Source organism: Aedes aegypti, chromosome 2 (genome assembly GCF_002204515.2).
Source record: "Aedes aegypti strain LVP_AGWG chromosome 2, AaegL5.0 Primary Assembly, whole genome shotgun sequence".
Taxonomy (NCBI): Eukaryota; Metazoa; Arthropoda; class Insecta; order Diptera; family Culicidae; genus Aedes; species Aedes aegypti.
The window spans coordinates 13,702,103-13,720,768 of record NC_035108.1 but is presented as its reverse complement, the minus strand read 5'-3'; the positions used below and the strand labels follow the sequence as shown (position 1 = coordinate 13,720,768).

The following is an 18,666-nucleotide window of genomic DNA, read 5'->3' as shown; positions in this document are numbered from 1 at the left end:
GTTTACTCAACTTTTTAATGTTTTTCTTTTGTTTAAGTCCAAAAAACATTTTTTTTAGATTTTGTCACACTCCTTGGCTTAAATTCAAATTTTGGGTGTATTTTGCTTTCTGTGTCCCTTCCGAAATGTCAGATAGGAACAACCCCAGTGTTAAAACTAAAAGCCCTGTGGTGTTTTTGTCGATTGAGCGAACGTCAAACAAGATCAAAAGTGTCAAGGTTCATTTATGGACCCAATTTTTAAATTAAAGTTTAAATATGATGTAGCAGTTATTTGAGCGGGAAAAAATGCTAAAATAGTTGCAGTAACATGCTCCTTCGTGTCATTCAATAAAAACAAGATTTCATTAAACATTTTAGGACCCAATTTTGAATCTGTGGAGGAAAGTATATTTTCCTACAGGAAGACCTGAATCGAGTTGGGGTTGAAACTGTGATTCAGAACGGGTTGCGCCAGTTCAAAAACGTTTGTTTGAGTAATTTGAGGTTAGTTTCGTTGGCGCTCCTGTTTGGGGCGCCCTGACCGGGATCACGATCAGTTTGAACGCGCACCTGATTTGACGTTACCAAATGTAAACAAGCATCCCAATGCAGGGGTGGAATCGAAAATGTGTTGAAAAATCACCCATAGGGTTGAACCAACTGTGCCGCATCTCGAACTATTTTTCAAAATGTGGTGAGTATCCATGTTTTCAAAAATTCATAAGAAAATTAGGAGAGCATATAAACAAAATCGGGAAGCGTTAATATTCATTAAAAGTTATTATCTTTCGAAGAAAAATACAAAAACTGGGGATTAGATCTGACGGAAATGGTCTATTGACACCGTTTAAGCATAGGGGAGCAAAAACTTTAAAATTTGCATCAGTCTATTGTTCACTTTTGAAGGTAGATGTTTTATTTTACTGGCAAGATAAATTATCCCTTAGCATCCTATAGCAATAATGTGCCCCCGATTTAGAGCTTGTTTAAAGATTGGACTCGGAAAAAATGCGACACTTTGTTTTGAGTACAACTTTTTATCGCGTGGGTAAAAATTAATGAAATTTTGGGTAATACTAGTTTAGAGTGTTATGTTTAAGTGTGTAAAATTTTATCGCGATTTGTCGAGTAGTTTGCAAGATGCGAGCTACGCCAGAAAATCTTGGGCGCGGTGATCGATAATCCTGGTCAGTCGCACAGATGGATCGGCAAAATGCTTGGAACCGTGTCCCGCGTTGTAACCAGCGTTGCCACATTTTTTTTCGGATCTCATCTGTGGTTTCGGCTGAAAATATCAATTATTATAAGTCAACCTCCAAAAATCTGTGTTGTGCAAAAATCCTAAATTCAATTTGTTTGATAAATTCAAGGACTTTTGCAAATGTATTATGGTTGTATTTGGTAAGTCAATATATTTATTCTACTACTTAAAAGCAAGTTGAAGATGCATAATTATTTCTAGAAGTTTCAAATACTTAAGTTTTGGAGAAAACCTAAACAGAATAATGATATTTCTGCTTATATGTTCCAAAAGCATGAACTCGTGAAATATCCTAAAATCTCAAAAATCTGTTTTACCTTAAAAACTTGTGATCTGTGATCACAGATATCTGTAGGCAACAATTGGAAAACAATCTGTGTGATTACAGGTAAATCTGTGTATGTGACATCACTGGTTGTAACGATGATCCAGGAGACGAAGAGCATTCAGTACTTTAAGAATAACCCGAACCTTTCCACCCGAGACGTTGCCAATAAGGTCATTTCGTCCAAGTGGTTCGTCCAGCAGACCATGATGCGGGCTAGGCTACTTGTCTTTAAGGTCAAGGAGGCGCCAAACTGGACTGGCAAACAGATCACGGTGCCAGTTGCCAAATTGCGTGCGCGAAAGCTGTACCATGAGTGTTCCGGAAAAGAAAGATGGACAAATTCGCGAAGAAGTATCTGTTGTGGCAGGCGATCTGCGAGTGCGGACGGTACAGCAAGCCGTTCGTTACATCCGGCACTATGAACGGGCAGATTTATCGAGAGGAATGCTTGCAGCCCTTCCTCCGCTCTTACAGTGGTCCCACGCTGTTCTGGCCGGATCTTGCTTCGTACCATTACGCCAAGCCTGTAATGGAAGGGCGTTAATTTGGTCCCGAAGGAAACAAACCCGCCAAATACACCAGAACTTCGTCTTATCGAAAAGTTTTGGGCGATAATGAATGAATGAATGAATTGTCTTTATTAACGAGACTTTCAGCCCTTGGCGGGTTCGTCTCTTCTACGCGATAATGAAGAAGAAGATGAAGAAAAGCGGAAAACATTCAAAACCGATTAAGCTTCGAAGAAAAACTGGGAGAAATTGTGTGAGAATGATGGGAAAAGCCTCGCCCAAGATCTCATGAGCAGTGTTAAGAGAAATGAACGAGCATTCAGCTTGGGGGAGGAAATTCAATAAATAATAAAATACATTGCTAATATATAGTTATTTGATCCCTGAAAATTTGAGAAGTATCCGATTTAAAGTGATTTTTTGGTGATCATTTTTGTTTTTCTCATTTTTTCCGAGTCTAGTCTTTAGATGAGTTTTATCATGTACTGCTATTTCCTCGATCTAATCAGAATTGTAGCAGTATACGATAAACAGGCTCTCATAATGTGCTGCATACCATGATTGTTACAGAGAGCGATAAGTGAAAGATTCTCTCAATTTTCGCAGGATTCAAACCCTGATTATACAGCGAAATGCGTCCAGTCGTCTATGAACGATACAAAGTACCGCGATCCATGTCAGACCTATGGATCAATAGGGCCACATACGTTTTAATGAACTCGTTCCATAGGACGTGTAGCACGTTCTCGAACATCAACAAATGGTTCCTGGCACTGCTAGGCCATGTATCGTAAAAACCAATTGTTTCAAGCTTCTTCGTAAATTCCGTGACCATTTCATATTTGAAGAGAGTGTTCAATGCTTGACTTTCATGGCCCATTCCGACTACGCTGATATTAGCTCCTTTTTTCTTGAACTCTGCACAACCAGTAAATAGAACATCGATTGCAGACTGTGAGAGCTTCTTAACCGAGAGCAGGTTTTCTCGAAGATCCGGTAGGAACACTACAGTCGTAATCTGAAATTCGATTCCTTAGTTGGGCATACCTTTTATTTCTTCTGAAAACTTACCGACTAGTGTCACATCATTCTTGGCTACATCGATTACGGAGGGATTTTTCAATTTCCACATGGACCACAGATGTTTCACATAATTCACGAAGTGAACACTGTACCCCAATTGTACGCAGAAGTAGATCTTCCCTGCTGCAGACTTCGTTTGGTCACCTAACTGGCGACAGCTGCATTCGTGTTATCTTCCAGATTCTTTGACTGACAGTACTTATTCATGTGGCCAAATATTCCACACCGATGGCACTTTCCAGTAAACTTCTTCTGGTTCTTATTCTTGCAAGCAACAAACGCTGCCCCGTCTTCACTCGAGCCATCCAGACGGTCTTCACGTTTGCTTTCTTCAGCCAGCAGCCGCTGCTTAACTGTATTTAGCTCCTTTTCTAGATCCTTTTACGCCAAATTCTCGAGTGCCGTCGGTCAAACCTATCGGATTGAGAATAATTAGGATAGCGTAGAAGCACCAGTTTTGGCCTTACGCCAGTTGTAGCCATAGTCGATTATACACCGTTTTACATAGCCAATCAATATTAAACCCTTTGTGTTCAGTACATTCACATGATAGAGATTAGGACGATTCAAATTTTAAAATGAAAATCCGATCTCCCATATGCTCATTACCATCCTTACCATAAAAATAGTGTTCTGTGAAGTTTTCAGCTTTCTAGGTGGTGGTTTAAAGGTGGCCCAAAGACAATGTAGGTTTATATGGAAATTATTATAGAGAAATTTTGAGATATGTTCCAAACACGCTAGTACTGTACTGTAAGTAGAAACTTATCATCGCATATTGAAAACTCATACTTCAAACCTTAATAAATCACGTGAAACTATGTACCGATGCACGAGTTCACTATTTTACGTTTGAGCGGTGCCGTGTTATTTATAGGGCAGTTGTTAATTACACCTATCGTTTGTCTGGTGAGTTGCAAGCTTAGTGTCAATGATGATGTCGCGCTACACGATAAGTGTTCATCTGCAACAACCAGACAGCTCATCAATCCACCCAGAGGTGGATCGTGCTGAGTTGTTGAGTTGAAGGAGAGCGAAAGAAGGAAGGCACAAAAGTCTGTTTGACAGCTCTGCAGAAAGCGCGTGCGCACGGAAAGAGCGCCAGTTCGGCTCGATTTGCAATGATCGATTATTATTATTATTTTTCCGCTATTGGATATTCTATGGTTTGGTTGATCGATGTTAAAGTTTGTTTTAAAAGCAGCTCCACTTATTTTGAAACATGTTGCCGTGTACAATAGTAGACAACACAACTAATTTAATTAAAATAATTTGAAATTATAATTAGTACATAAACAAAAGGGGAAGAACGTTTAGGCTGGTTGTGCATTACGATAAAATCTCTTAACATAAGCAATACTCGTTGTTGGTTTTTGTGGAAGGATCAACATGTTCGGCTTAACGAATCTTATTTTAAATATCGAATAACACCACATGCAATTGAACAAAAAGGATGTGATTACAATAGACTTTTGATATTTTCAATTCTGAACCACCGCAAAAAAATATTGGGAATCAAAAGTCTCCTGAGAGGGATGATGTGGTGGAGGCTCATTCTAATTAATATTGTCGTTCAATTATGGGAATAAATTAAAATTGTTATTGTTCTATACATACTTATTTATTATAATTACCTGTAAATATTGATACAGCACAATTCAAGTATTTAAATATCAAATAGCAAACATAGATATGGTCGGTGTTCAGACAGACTGAACCAAGTGTTTTTTTTTCAATCGAGTAAGAAAAATGTACCCCAAACATGTGAAACATCAAAATATTATAGATATTTACTGTAATAATGGAACTTATCTATTTGATTATACATTTGTATCAAAATAACATGGAAGATTTAAAATTGATGGAGTTCTTTACGTATCCTTAGAGCTCCAAAATTCATCTCGTCTGGTCTGTCTAAACACCGACCATATGATCCTCAAAAACTCAAGAGAATGGTATTTTACTCTTTGAACTGTTATTTAATTTGGATGTGCTTAGAAGATTTATAATTTAAATTTATTATTGATGTTGTGTCTGCAGTGAAACTTAATGCTACACAAGAAATATATTTGAATCAAAGTATTTTTATATATAAATCATATGAAAAAAATTGTTCCAGAAATTACTCTAGAATTCTTTGGGAGCGTCTCCCGGGATTCTTCCTTAAATCACTCATGAATCCTTCAAATCCTCTCTGGGATTGTTCTGAAAATCTTGAGATTATTTCTGAATTTTCTTCCAGATATCGCTTTGGGATTCATCCAAAAAAAAAACGTTACCATTCCGGTATTACTTCTGAGATTCCTTCGGATATCCCATTGCAATTCTTCTGGACAACTTTTTGGATTTTTTTTTTTGCAGAACTCTGTATGTGATTTTGCGTGTATCTCCTTAAGGATTACTTTTGAAATCCAGGAAATAAAATTCTTTGAAATTCTTGAAAATTGTTTTCGAAATACTATGGAAGATTTTACCAAAAATCCTGATGCAATTCATTTGGATATTTAAAGAGGATTTCATCAAAAAATGTACGACTCTACTAGAAATTCTTCGAGAATTCCTCCGAAAATAACTCTAGATTTTTTTCCGGAAATACTTCTGGTATTCTTATGAGAATGCCTCTGGTATTCTTCCGGAAATGACCTGAGATGCTTTCGGAAATTTTTTTGAAATTCTTCAAGAAATTCCACTGAGATTTTTACGCCAATATCTGGGACTCTTCCAAAAATCCTGTTGGAGATTTTTTTCGGATATCTTTCTATTCTAAATTTTTCAATAAATTTTGCTGGGATTGTGCTGTAAAACCTGCTAAGATTCATCCAAAAATACGACTGTCGTTCTTCTGGATATTATTCAAGAATTCTACCGGAAGTTTTCGTGAGATTCAACCGTAAATCGTTCTGGTATTTTTCAGAAATACCATTGAGATTCTTAAAAATATCCTTCTGAAATTTTTTTTGAGAATTGCTTTGGGATTATAGAAAGATTTCCAGAAGAATTCCAAGGCGATTTACAGAAGCATCACTTCTGTATGAAAGATTTTCGTTAATATCTGAAATAATCCCATGAGAATTCTAAATCCAAATACAGTGATATTCAAAAGAAAAGGAAATTCACAGACATCCAGAAGATTTCATGAATATTTTCCAGAATAATTCCGATGTCCAGTTGAACTGCAGAAAGATTCACGGAATAATTTCAAATGGAATTTTCGGAACCATTTGAAAGTAACTTTTAGAAGATTCTCAGAAAAAGAAATCAGTACCAAATCAAAGTAATCAAAGTAATCGAAAAAATCTTATTATTTCAAGCAATGCTCGTTGGTTCATGTCGAAGGATCAACATGTTCGGCTTAACGTATCTTATTTTAAATATTGAATGACACCACGTACAATTAAACTAGTATGTGATTACAATTCTGAATCACCACAAAAAAAAAAAATTGAGAATCTCAATCCTTCTGAGAGGGATGATGTGGTGGATGAACATTCTAATTAAAATTGTCGTTCAATTATGGCGATAAATTAAAATTGTTACTGTTCCATAAATACTTATTTATTATAATTACTTGTAAATATTGATACAGCATATAAAAAAGACATTGGTCCAGAAATTACTCCAGAATTCTTTGGAATTTCCCTCCTGGGATTCTTCCTTAAATTATTTATGAATCCTTTAAAACCTCTCTGGGATTGTTCTGGAAATCTTGAGATTATTTCTGATTTTTCTCTAAGTTCTTCTGGAAATCGTAGAATACTTCCAGATATTGCTTTTGGACTCATCTAAAAAAAATCGTTAGCATTCCGGTACTATATCTGAGATTCTTTCGGATATCCTTTGTGATTCTTCTGGACATCTTATTGGAATATTTGCATAAATCTGTATGTGAGTTTGCGTTTATCTCCTTAAGGATTACTTTTGAAATCCTGGAAATTAAATTCGAATCAAAATTCTCGAAGATTCTATCGGAAATTCAATGGAAGATTCTAACAAAAATCCTGATGCAATTCTGCTTGATATTTTTAGAGGATTTTGTCAAAAAATGTACTACGACTCTACTACAAATTCATCGAGAATTCCTCCGAAAATAGTTCTGGCCTTTTTCCGGATATACTTCTGAGATTATTATGAGAATACCTCTGGTATTCTTCCGGAAATCACCTGAGATGCTTTCGGAATCCCTTTAGAATACTTTTGAGGGTGCTTCCGAAAATCTTTCTAAAATTATTCTAGAAATGCCACTGAGATTTTTACGTCCATATTCTTGAAATTTGTCTGGGACTCTTCCAAAAATCCTGTAGGAAATCTTCCAGATATCTTTCTAGCATTCTTTCGGGAAGCCTTCTGGGATTCTTTCGAAAATCTTTCTGAGGATCCTTCAAATCCTTCTGTTAAGGATTCTTGCAGAAATTCTTCCCGAATTACCTCTAGAATCTGGGAGTATCCTGAATGTTTCAAGAAAACTGTTATTCTTTCGACTATCTCTCTAGGATTCTTCCGGAAATTCTTATAAAATATCCCCAGATTTCTTTCTGTTATCCTGCTGGAGGACTTCAAAACATCTTTCACAGATTCTTCCAGAAATTTTACTGGAATTTTTCAAGAAATTCTGCTGGGATTCTTCCGTAAAACCTGCCGAAATTCATCCGGAAATACGAATGGAATTCTGCTTGAATGATAAGCATTCAAGAATTCTACCGGAAGTTTTTGTAGGATTCAACCGTAAATTGTTCTGGTATTTTGTTTAATTACATTGAGATGCTTAGAGAAAAATATACAGGATTCTTAAAAATATCCTTCTGAAAATTCTTCTGGAAACTGCTTAGGAATTAAAGGAGGATTTCCGGAAGAATCCCAGGTCGATTTACAGAAGAACCACAGAGAAATCACTAAAATATTATCAGTAAGATTTCTAAAGGAATTATTTTAAGGATTCTCGTAAATTTCTGAAACAATCTCAGGAGAATTTCTAATGGATTTTGAATGTTTTTTATAGTGATATCCAAAAGAATCCCAGAAGTTATTTCGCAAGAATCCCTGAAGATTCAAAGAAAAGTCACAGACATCCAGACGATTTCATGAATATTTTCCAGAATAATTACGATGTCCAGAAGAGCTCCAGAAAGATTTACGGAATAATTTCAAATGGAATTTCCAGAACCATTTAAAAGTCTTTTTCAAAAGATGCTCAAAAAATGAAATCAGTAATCAAAGAATCTCATAGGTATTTTTTTAAAGTCCCAGTGGCTGTTCGGTAGTTTTCTTGGAGGATTTCCATTAGAACTCAAGAGGGATTTTCAGAAAATTCTGCCAAGGATTTAAGAAAATTTCCAAGGAAAATCACTGATAAATCACGAAAAAAAATCAAAAACACTTCGTTATGAATTTCCAGAAGAATCACAAAGTTTTTTTTTCTCAAAAAATCTTAGAAAAAAAATTCTAAAGAATCACGAAGGAATTTTCGGAAAAATTCTGGATATACAAAATTATCTCAGGCAGAAACAATAAAATCAATAGCAATAAATCTGTAAGAATATAAGAAGGATTTCTGTAAGAATATAAGGAGGATTTCCAAACAATTACAGAGGAATTTTCGGATGATTTCCATAAATAAAGATTTTAAAAAAATCCCCGTTATCTGGAAGCTTTTTAGAAGGATTTTCGGAAGTATTCCACAGGGGTTCCTGGGAGAATTCCATTGCGATTTACAAAAGAATTCCAGAGGAATTTCCGAAAGTATCCCAAGAATTTGCACGGAAGAAAGTGAAGTGATAATAATAGATTTTTTTAAATATAGTCTCAGGCGTCTTTCCGAGAGTATTCCAGAATAATAGGTATAATCTAAGACATTTTTCGGAAAGAATCTCAAAGGGATTTTTGAAGAACTTTCAAAGAGTTTCACGGAAGAAATACTGAAGGATTACGAGGGAAATATCAGAATTTAAGTAATAATTTCGATTGGATTTCCAGAAGAAATCCTGAGAAATTTTGTGAGAATCCTCGAACCCAGATTTTTAAAATAGATTCCATTACACTGGAAACCAATCATTTAATCATTTTCGGCAGAATTCCAGAGTTTTACGGCAGAATTCCAGAATTTTACAGCAGAATCCTGAAAGGATTTCCATAATAACCCAAGATGGGTTTTTGGGATAGTCCAATAGGAAGTCCCAAGGAGGTTATTGGAAAAATCAGAGCGATCAAAGAAATAACTACATATAATAATTTCAGAAGGGTTTCTGAAAGAATCTCAGTGGATTTTCAAGATGTCCTCTAACACCACAACTAATATATACTAATATATACAACTCAATACTTAATTATAAATTGCGTTGAGCTGAGTGTACGCCATCCAGTTTGAGGGTGTATTGACGGTATCGAAGTGGATTAATAACAATTATAAGAGAACGTGTGGAAAATACATATGAACTGCGCAGAATACATCAGACCGATTTACCATTGCTGCGCACTTCTAAAAGGATTTTATTTTTATTAAAACGTTCGATAATAGTAGAACGACAATGATCATCAGTTGATTTTCCGCTACTGTTTATTTTTTTTAAATCACAATTGTTATTTCTTTCCGTGCACGCACTCGGGAAATGAATCTGGCCATGGTGCAACAACCGCGCTACATTCGATGAATCCAATCCTCAGATCGTTGACTCTGAGAAAATTCGATTTGAATATTACTCACAACATTTTCAATTCCTTTTTCTCAGAATTCAAATCAATCAATGTGATTTCTTGCTAGTTGAGTGACGATTTACTATTACTACACGTTAATAATCGATTTGTTTCTGAAAACTGTGGAAAAAATGATGAGTTTAAATGCTTGGCCCATTTTCGATTTTCAACAAGGCATGAGCCTTTTTTATTGGTCAAAATAGAATTTTATTAGCGTGCTTGGCCCAAGGCTAGGCCTTTTCGGTTTTCAATGAATAAGCTAGACAGAGCCATTGGCCTCTCACCATGCTAAGGCCAAAGACAGTTTGCGAAATTTTCCGATTGTAGGCCCTCTTGGTAGAGCGAGAACCGATCATTGGCCGTTTCAAGCAGTGGGCCAATGAATGATTTGGAAAAAAGCGGTTATTGGCCGTTTTGAAAATCGAGTTTATAAAGGTAACTTTTATGATTATGTTGACAAAGTTTGCATAGTTTGTGGGTGTTGGGAGATGCTATCGAATGGTATCAAAACCCGATTTGTTGGCGCGAGAACAGTTTACTAATTTGAATTTTGAGTAATGCCGAATTCACTAGTTTTCATGGTCACATAAATAATACGGCACCGCTAAAATGTCAAATCTAGCGTAACATTTGAAAAGGGCCTATCTGCAAAACGTAAACATTGAGAAATTCTCAATTAAAGATTCCGTACCATATCTATAATTCCTATTTTAAACCCATTCGCATTTTTACTAGTTTCATACCTGTGTTCGACACCCATTAATGTCTGTTGCGTGACCCATTATGTTTCTAATCTCAAATAACACATCTTCTTCTTCTTCTTTCTGGCGTTACGTCCCAACTGGGACAAAGCCTGCTTCTCAGATTAGTGTTCTTATGAGCACTTCCACAGTTATTAACTGAAAGCTTTCTTTGCCGATTGACCATTTTTGCATGTGTATATCGTGTGGCAGGTACGAAGATACTCTATGCCCTGGGAATCGAGAAAATTTCCTTTACGAAAAGATCCTCGACCTGCGGGATTCGAACCCACGACCCTCAGCATGGTCATGCTGAATAGCTGCGCGTTTACCGCTACGGCTATCTGGGCCCACCTCAAATAACACAACAACTCGTAAAAATTGTTGAATTCAAACATCATCGACAGATAGGCCTTTTTATGAATCTTCAAACCAGTTAGGCCCTTTCAGTTAGGCCCTTTGATTGAATATGGTTTCAGTTAGGCCCTTCTATAATTTGCTAATTTTATTGATTTTTGAATTGGTTTGCATAAATCTTGAACAAAATTTAGCGATTATGTGAAAAAACACTATATAATATCTAAATATTGGAAATTTTCGGTTGAAGATTCAGTATCATATTGATTATTCCTATTTCAAACCCATTCGCTTTTTACTAGTTTCATACTTGGGGAAGATCCAAAAATGACGTCCATCGTTTTTCGGGATTTCTAGAACCCTTCTACCCCCTCTGTCACGCTTTTTCTAATACCCAATCCATGCACTGTCACATTTTCGTACATCCCCCCATTGGAGGAGGCCCCAATTGATGGACTTCATTTTCGGATAACCCCTTGTGTTCGACACTTATAATGGTCTATTACGTGGCTCACAACGATTTGAATTTGAAATAGCACAACAACTTGTAAAAATAGTTCAATTCAAACATCATCCGCAGATAGGCCCTTTTACGAATTTTCAAACCAGTTAGGCCCTTTTTGAATTTGCTAATTTTATTGATTATTGAAGTGATTTGCATAATTCTTCGACAACATTTCTCGAAAACTTATTCTAACAGACTCAAGTCAAAAAAGTATACAAACTTACTTTATCGATTCTACGTGTTTCGCAGACGAAATTCTACACGTCGCGCTCTGAACCAACTCGATTTTTCACTTTTAAAACGTTTAATTTCCGGATTTACAAAACGACGAAAGTAAGATTCTCAACTTTCGCAACCTAACCACTACTTTCGCCGCCCCGCTGTATGGAGAGACAAAGTGACTTAACCACGAATCAAAACAAAACACTACTTGAGCCGATTTTACACTGGTAGAAAAACGTCGAAAGTAACTGAATAAATCGGCTTATCATTTTGTAATATTTTTTTTTGTGGGAAATAACAGGAACTCCCTAGTTTTTGAACGCGAGCTTAATGTATGCAAAATTTAAGCGATGTACACGGCGAAAAAAATTTAAAAAGTTGATTAATTTTAAAACAGTTTTAAAAGACAGGTTGTGATTCTTCTGAATTAATTTTCTCAAAACCATATGAAAGTTACTTACGTCGATTTGAAAAAGTAATCGAGATTTAATGATTATGTGAGAAAACAACACAATATCATACAAGCTAAATATTGGAAACTATTCTATACAAAATCAGCAACATATTGATTATTGATATTTCAAACCCATTCACTTTTTTTTACTAGTTTTATACTTGTGTTAGACACTCATTATGGTTTATTACGTGGCCCAGAACGTTAGTAATCTCAAATAGCATAACGACTCGTGAAAATGGCTGCATTCAAATATCATCAGCAGTTAGGCCCTTCAATGAATCTTCAAACCAGTTAGGCCCTTTCAGTTAGGCCCTTCGATTGGACATGGTTTCAGTTAGGCCCCTCCAGTTAGGCCCCTCCAGTTAGGCCCTTTTCTTAAACATAGTTCCAGTTAGGCCCTTTTGGAATTTGTTGATTTTAATGCTTATTGAAGTGATTTTCATAGTTTTTAATTAAAATAAAGCGAGAAAAAAACAATGTACAATAGCTAATTGTTGTATATTCTCGGTTGAAGGTTCAGTACCTTATTGATTATATCTATTTCAAACCCATTCACTTTTTTACTTGTTTTATACTTGAGGGCCTTCCTTAGCCGAGCAGTTTAAGTCAACGGCTACAAAGCAAAGCCATTCTGAAGGTATCTGGGTTCCATTCCCGGTCGGTCCAGGTTTTTTCTTAATGGAAATTTCCTTTACTTACCTGAATATAGAGTACCTTCGTACTTGTCACACGATATACGAATGCGAAAATGGCAACTTGTCAAAGAAAGCTCTCAGTTTATAACTGTGGAAGTACTCATTGAACACAAAACTTAGAAGCAGGCTCTGTCCCAGTGAGGACGTAATGCCAAGAAGAAGTATAAGAAGAATTCTTGCAGGGCTGTTACAAAAACAAACGAATTTGTTTTTGTGAAAATCGTGACTTTTGGAACTCGATCTACTACTAGAGGCAACAAATAAAAATTAACAAATTAAAATTATTCAAAATTTTTATTTTTTTCAGGATAAAAAATCAGTTTTTCAACTAACTTTGCATTAAGATTATGATAAAACTAGTAAAAAATATAATGGGCTTGAAATAGGAATCAATATAGTACTGAATCTTCAATAAAGAATTTTTATTAATCAATGTTGATTTTCTCACATACCTAATCGATTGATTTTGATCTGAAACTTTGAAAATCACTTCAATAAGGGGTCATCCAAAAATGACGTCCATCATTTAGGGGAGGGGGGGGGTCTATGAAAGTGTGACAGTGCGTGTATTAGGTATTGGAAAAAGCGTGACACAGGGGGGAGGGGGGGTCTAGGAATCCCGAAAAACGGTGGACGTCATATTTGAACCGTCCCTAATCAATAAAATTAACAAATTCCAAAAGGGCCTAACTGGAACTATGTTTAATAAAAGGGCCTAACTGGAGGGGCCTAACTGAAACCATGTTCAATCAAAGGGCCTAACTGAAAGGGCCTAACTGGTTTGCAGACTCGTAAAAGGGCCTATCTGTCGATGATGTTTGAATTCAACCATTTTCACGAGTTGTTTTGTTATTTAAGATTTAAAACGTTATGGGCCACCTAGTAGACTATTATGATCGTCGATCACAAGTATAAAACTAGTAAATAGGAGAAATGATTTCAAATATGAATAATCAATATAGTACTGAATCTTCAATAAAGAATTTTCAATATTCAATGTTGATTTTCTCACATAATCGATTGATTTTGTTCTAAAACTTTGAAAATCTATTCAATAATCAATAAAATTAACAAATTCCAAAAGGGCCTAACTGGAACTATGTTAAATAAAAGGGCCTAACTGGAGGGGCCTAACTGAAACCATGTTCAATTAAAGGGCCTAATTGAAAGGGCCTAACTGGTTTGAAGACTCGTAAAAGGGCCTATCTGTTGATGATGTTTGAATTCAACATTTTTTACTAGTTTTTATGTTATGTTAGATTTAAAACGTTACGTGGCCCAGTAATAGACTATGAGTGTCGAACAAAAGTTTAAAACTATTGAATAGCAATGAGTTTAAAATAGTAACAATCAATATGTTACAGAATCTTCAATCGAGCATTTCTCAATTTTTATGTTATGCTGATAGACCCTTTTCAAATATTTCACTTGGTTCCATTATGTGAGAAAAACACTATACAATGGCTAAATATTGAAAAATATGGAGAAAAATTAAAAATGCACGGAAGGACCAATCTGATTTTAATGGGAATTTTTAGTTAGGCCCTTTTATGATCAGTTAGGCCCTCTTAGTTTTATCATTTTCAGATAGGCCCTTTTAAATTTGAATAAAATTACCATTAATATGCTTTTTGCATGCCCGTAAGAGTATGTAGGAGTAATTTACGTATAAAATGATACCAATAATGAATAATCAAGTTTGTTTACATTTTGCAGTTAGGCCCTTTTCAAATGTTACGCTAGAAATAGTGAACTCGTGCATCGGTTCATAGGTCAATGGACCAATGCACGCATTCACTATTTGACGTTTGAGCGGTGCCGTGTTATTTACGTGACCATAGCAACAAGTGAATTCGGCACCGCTCTAACGTCAAATTAGTGAACTCATACACTGGTCCATTCGATCGAGAGAAATTCATGTTTTCAATCACTGCCACCTATGATCCACGTAAGTGCTACGTGAAAAGTGGGATGGAAAAATGCTACGTATGTTTTCACGTAGCCTAGACGTGTGGATTCTATTGAGTGTAGTTATACCAGCATGCAAATATCAACCTGGGTACCGCTTTCTGAGCTCGAGTTCCACTTATTATATGTGCAACCAGCTCAGCATGGGAATGGTAAAAGTCTGCACCAAAGTTATCCATAAGCCATTTTACGAGACGTTCGGTTGACGTTTTCTGGCGGGCCGCTCATTGTTATTGTTCAAAAAACTAGCATGATAAGTGAATGGCGCTAGTCACATTTTTGTTGGTGATGACGTTTTCACCTCTTTCTGGCTATGTCACTACTCAACTGAATGTTTAATGTTACGAGAAGATAAAAGAAGTTCTTTCCTGCTTGCTTATTTTAGTTTTACCGGGGAAGATTGAAAAGCTCGAAGCACGCCATTATTGAATGCGCTCCCCCTCAATGTGGCGCTAGAAGAAATCAAGCATAATTCTTCAATCCGACGTATTTGCAAAAATAAACAAACCGAGATTTGCTTTGCATGGGCTTGACAAACGCATAATCTACATATTGAGCCAACAAAAGTATTCCTAAAACCATTTTTCGATTTTTTGAAATAAATTTCAATTCTGCCCTATGTGCACTTTACTCAGTGTTTTTAATTTGGCTACATACACCATGTGTTTGTAAAGCGACTCAACTGTCAACATTTTCATGCTAGCACATACACCGTACATACGCTCATAGTAAAGCGACCTATATGCCGAATCAAAACATATAATTTGAATCAGCAGATACGTCATACCGTTTCCGAATCACTAAACATGTTGGAAATCGAGAAATTCGGATTTCTACAATTGAAGCTAGCTGACGCGTCGGCAAACTGATGTGGAACATCATCAGTATTCGGTTCTAGACAATATTTCTTACCAAATTTCTCACAAGAACTGTTCTCCATCTACTTTTGTTACTCACAGCTCCGTCCGGTGCTCCTGTTAGTCGAGTTGAAATTGGAAACATTCGCAAACCAATATTCGTTGTAGTTGAACGTAGAAATTGTCGAATTAACGAACTCTATTAGGTTTTAAGGGAATTTGCAAACCGGTGTATGTGCAACTTCAAAACAATACTGGTGTATATGACGTGACGCATGTGAAAAACGAACTGTCAAACCGACGCATCAAGCAAGGTGTATGTATCAATCAAGGTATGGTATCGACGAATCATCATGGTGTATGTGAGCAGCACAAAGCAAAACGGTTTATTCGATAATTTCACCAGTTTTTCAATCTAATTCAAAACGAATCGGAATTGTTTAATAGTGGTTAGAAACAGTGTTCTTTTTTTCAACTTGTAGAAGACACAACAATAGAAAAAATGCAACACATTTTAAATAGGATTTAAAATGCTTTACAATATATTGCATCGCATTTTTCTCGAATCCATCCAAATGTTAGATACGCCGATTTGAAAAATTATGCTTGAAATGTAAATAAATTAGCCCGCTAGCAAGTTCCAAAGCTGGTAAATAAACAAAAAACATATGATTAGAAAACGTCTCATAAAATGTCTTATAGTAAAAATACATAATTAAAAAAATACATAAATTCTTCTTCGCTTTTGAAATGAAAACACAGTATTTTTTTTTCGTTTTGTACAAAGTTTGATGTAAGACAAAACATAATTAATAAAAACCCAAACATTCTTTATCGCTCAAATTTTGACCTACGCCAACACGCAGCTTGCGTCACTGTGCCCACTGCCAATTCGGAGGACGATTCCAACTTCGCGCGTAGAAACGACGAGACTATCTTCCTATCGTAAAAGCGTACACAAACAACCGCACGTTACATTTTTTTTGCTGCTTGAATGAAAAGCAGCTAACATTTTTGGAGAGGGAAATTGCAAGTGGTTCCCCCACGACCTCCTCAAGTTTACATCGCTTGTCTCCTCTTCAACTACCACCATTGTGCCTTGTGAGTGCAGGGGGCTTTAGGTACTTACTTTGATGACTGATGCCGTTGGACAGTTTGGACGTCCCCGAAAACGACGAATTTCCTCGGCCGCCTCCATTCATCAACTGTGTGTTTGTTCCAGCTCCTCCTCCACCAATACTGCCGGATCCATTGATGTTGCCATTGGTCAAGCTGGCAGTGGCTTTCAACACAATATATTTCGACTTTAGACTGTCCTGCTCGGAGCTGTAGTTGGACACTTCCTCATACCGAATCGGTTTCAACTGGTTCCTCCGGAGAGCATCCGAAATTTGACTCTCAAGGCGGTCCACTAGCTCGTCGTCTGCCGGATCAGCTAAGCCGGGATTGTTCCCCGAGGAACTTACACCAAAGTATGACGAAGAGGAAGCTGCGGACATGGAGCTTCCCCCTCCCAGGCCATTATTGCCGCCGGATGAGGTCAAAGAGTCGCGCAGAGCCGCACTCACCAACGAAGTCGAGTCGCAAACCATTTGGCCTGGCATGGATTAAGCCAAAACAAAAAAAAAAAACGTTCCACAGCACCACTCTTCTTGCAACTTGTAATCGTGCGTAATGAACTAAAAGAGCAACAAAATAAAAACCAAAAAACGCAACTCCCGCTCGAATTCGTCGTCGAGACAGAGATCCGAGAAGGCCACGGCACTTTTTCTTCCACCACACGTCTTCTTCTTCTTTTTGCTAGTCGTCGTGTTTTCTTCGATGGGGGGGCACCAACACTACCACACAAAAGCCGAGGCCTTCTGCTGCTGCAAGCGCCTGGCCAGCTAAAAAAATGGAACCGCACGAGACGACTCACGATTCCGAACACTTTCGAGCGGATTTTTCACCGGCAAATTTCACCTTCCCGCGGAAAATTTCATTCTGTACGCGTCGGAATGGACACCGGGAAGGGTTTTTACATATTTTCACGACCGGAGCACCACTATTTACCGCAGAAAATCGTACGAATTTCACCCGAGTTCGGTTTTGCTAAAATCCTGGTCGGATCGGCGGACGACGAAGTAAGCACGGAAACACGCATTCGCCACTCGTGCTCTCGCGAAGAGGATGACAGATTGTGCTGCATGGGCGCGTGGCTTGTAAAGTTTGACGTTTGTAAACGCCAAAAATGACGTTTAACACGGAAAGTATAATGTGCATTGTGAAATTGAAATTGAAATTATGCTAAATATTGCGGGGAAATTTAAAAATTTGGATTGCTTCGCGGAAATAACGCGCAGTGAGCAATCCCCGCATAGAAGAAATGAACCACAGCAAGCATTGCAGGCGGCTTGAGTACAGAAGGTTCGTTTCAATGCAATGACAGTAAGCAAAAGTTGCAAAACGATTTTCAGCTTCTTTTCCTTTATTTAAGCTATCAATTTCTTCACAAAGTATGAGATTAACATTGGAGATCGACAGATGAGCTAAATCAGCCGTCCATGGATTCAAAAGCCATCAGAATCAAAAATGTGCGATCTGATCCTGAATTCTCATATGAAACCGGAGTCTGAATGGAATATATCGCAAACTGTATTTTTTCTCTAGCGAGAAGCGTATCAATCAATCAGAATTGTTCGTACGATTCGTAGAAGAAAATAAAACTCGTTTGTGCTAACTCTTATGTTTATTGTAAAGCTTTTGAAAATATCATCTTTTCAAACTCCTCATAAAGCTTTTGATTTCATATTTTTTGAACGCACAGTTCGGTATGAGGATAACAATAGGGTCCTAAAGCCCTGTCCCAATTTTAGTGCCAAACGCTTAAGTTTAGGCCAAAAACACATGTTTACTCAATTTTCTAATGTTTTCCGTTGGTTTAAGCCCAAAAATTTTTTTTTTTAGATTTTGTCACATCCTTTGGCTTAAACTCAAATTTTGGGTGTATTTTGTTTTCCGTGTCCCTTACGAAATG

General features: G+C 36.8%; 1 protein-coding gene and 1 long non-coding RNA gene across 2 annotated transcripts in view; both read right to left on the bottom strand.

Moving 5' to 3' along the window:
- Nucleotides 1–17,811, bottom strand: part of LOC5575754 (ubiquitin carboxyl-terminal hydrolase 36) — a 55,058-nt gene extending 37,247 nt beyond the window's left edge. The window contains exon 1 of the mRNA XM_001662124.2: nucleotides 16,780–17,811. Within this exon, the coding sequence (XP_001662174.2) occupies nucleotides 16,780–17,254 (475 nt within the window). The 5' untranslated portion in view covers nucleotides 17,255–17,811. The remainder of the gene's footprint in view (nucleotides 1–16,779) is intronic.
- LOC110675334 lies at nucleotides 10,549–10,993 on the bottom strand. Its single transcript, XR_002499381.1, has 2 exons — nucleotides 10,944–10,993; nucleotides 10,549–10,643 (listed from the first exon to the last, which is right to left on the bottom strand). It is a non-coding gene; the product is annotated as an uncharacterized LOC110675334 (long non-coding RNA).
- Nucleotides 17,812–18,666: the final 855 nt, after the last annotated feature.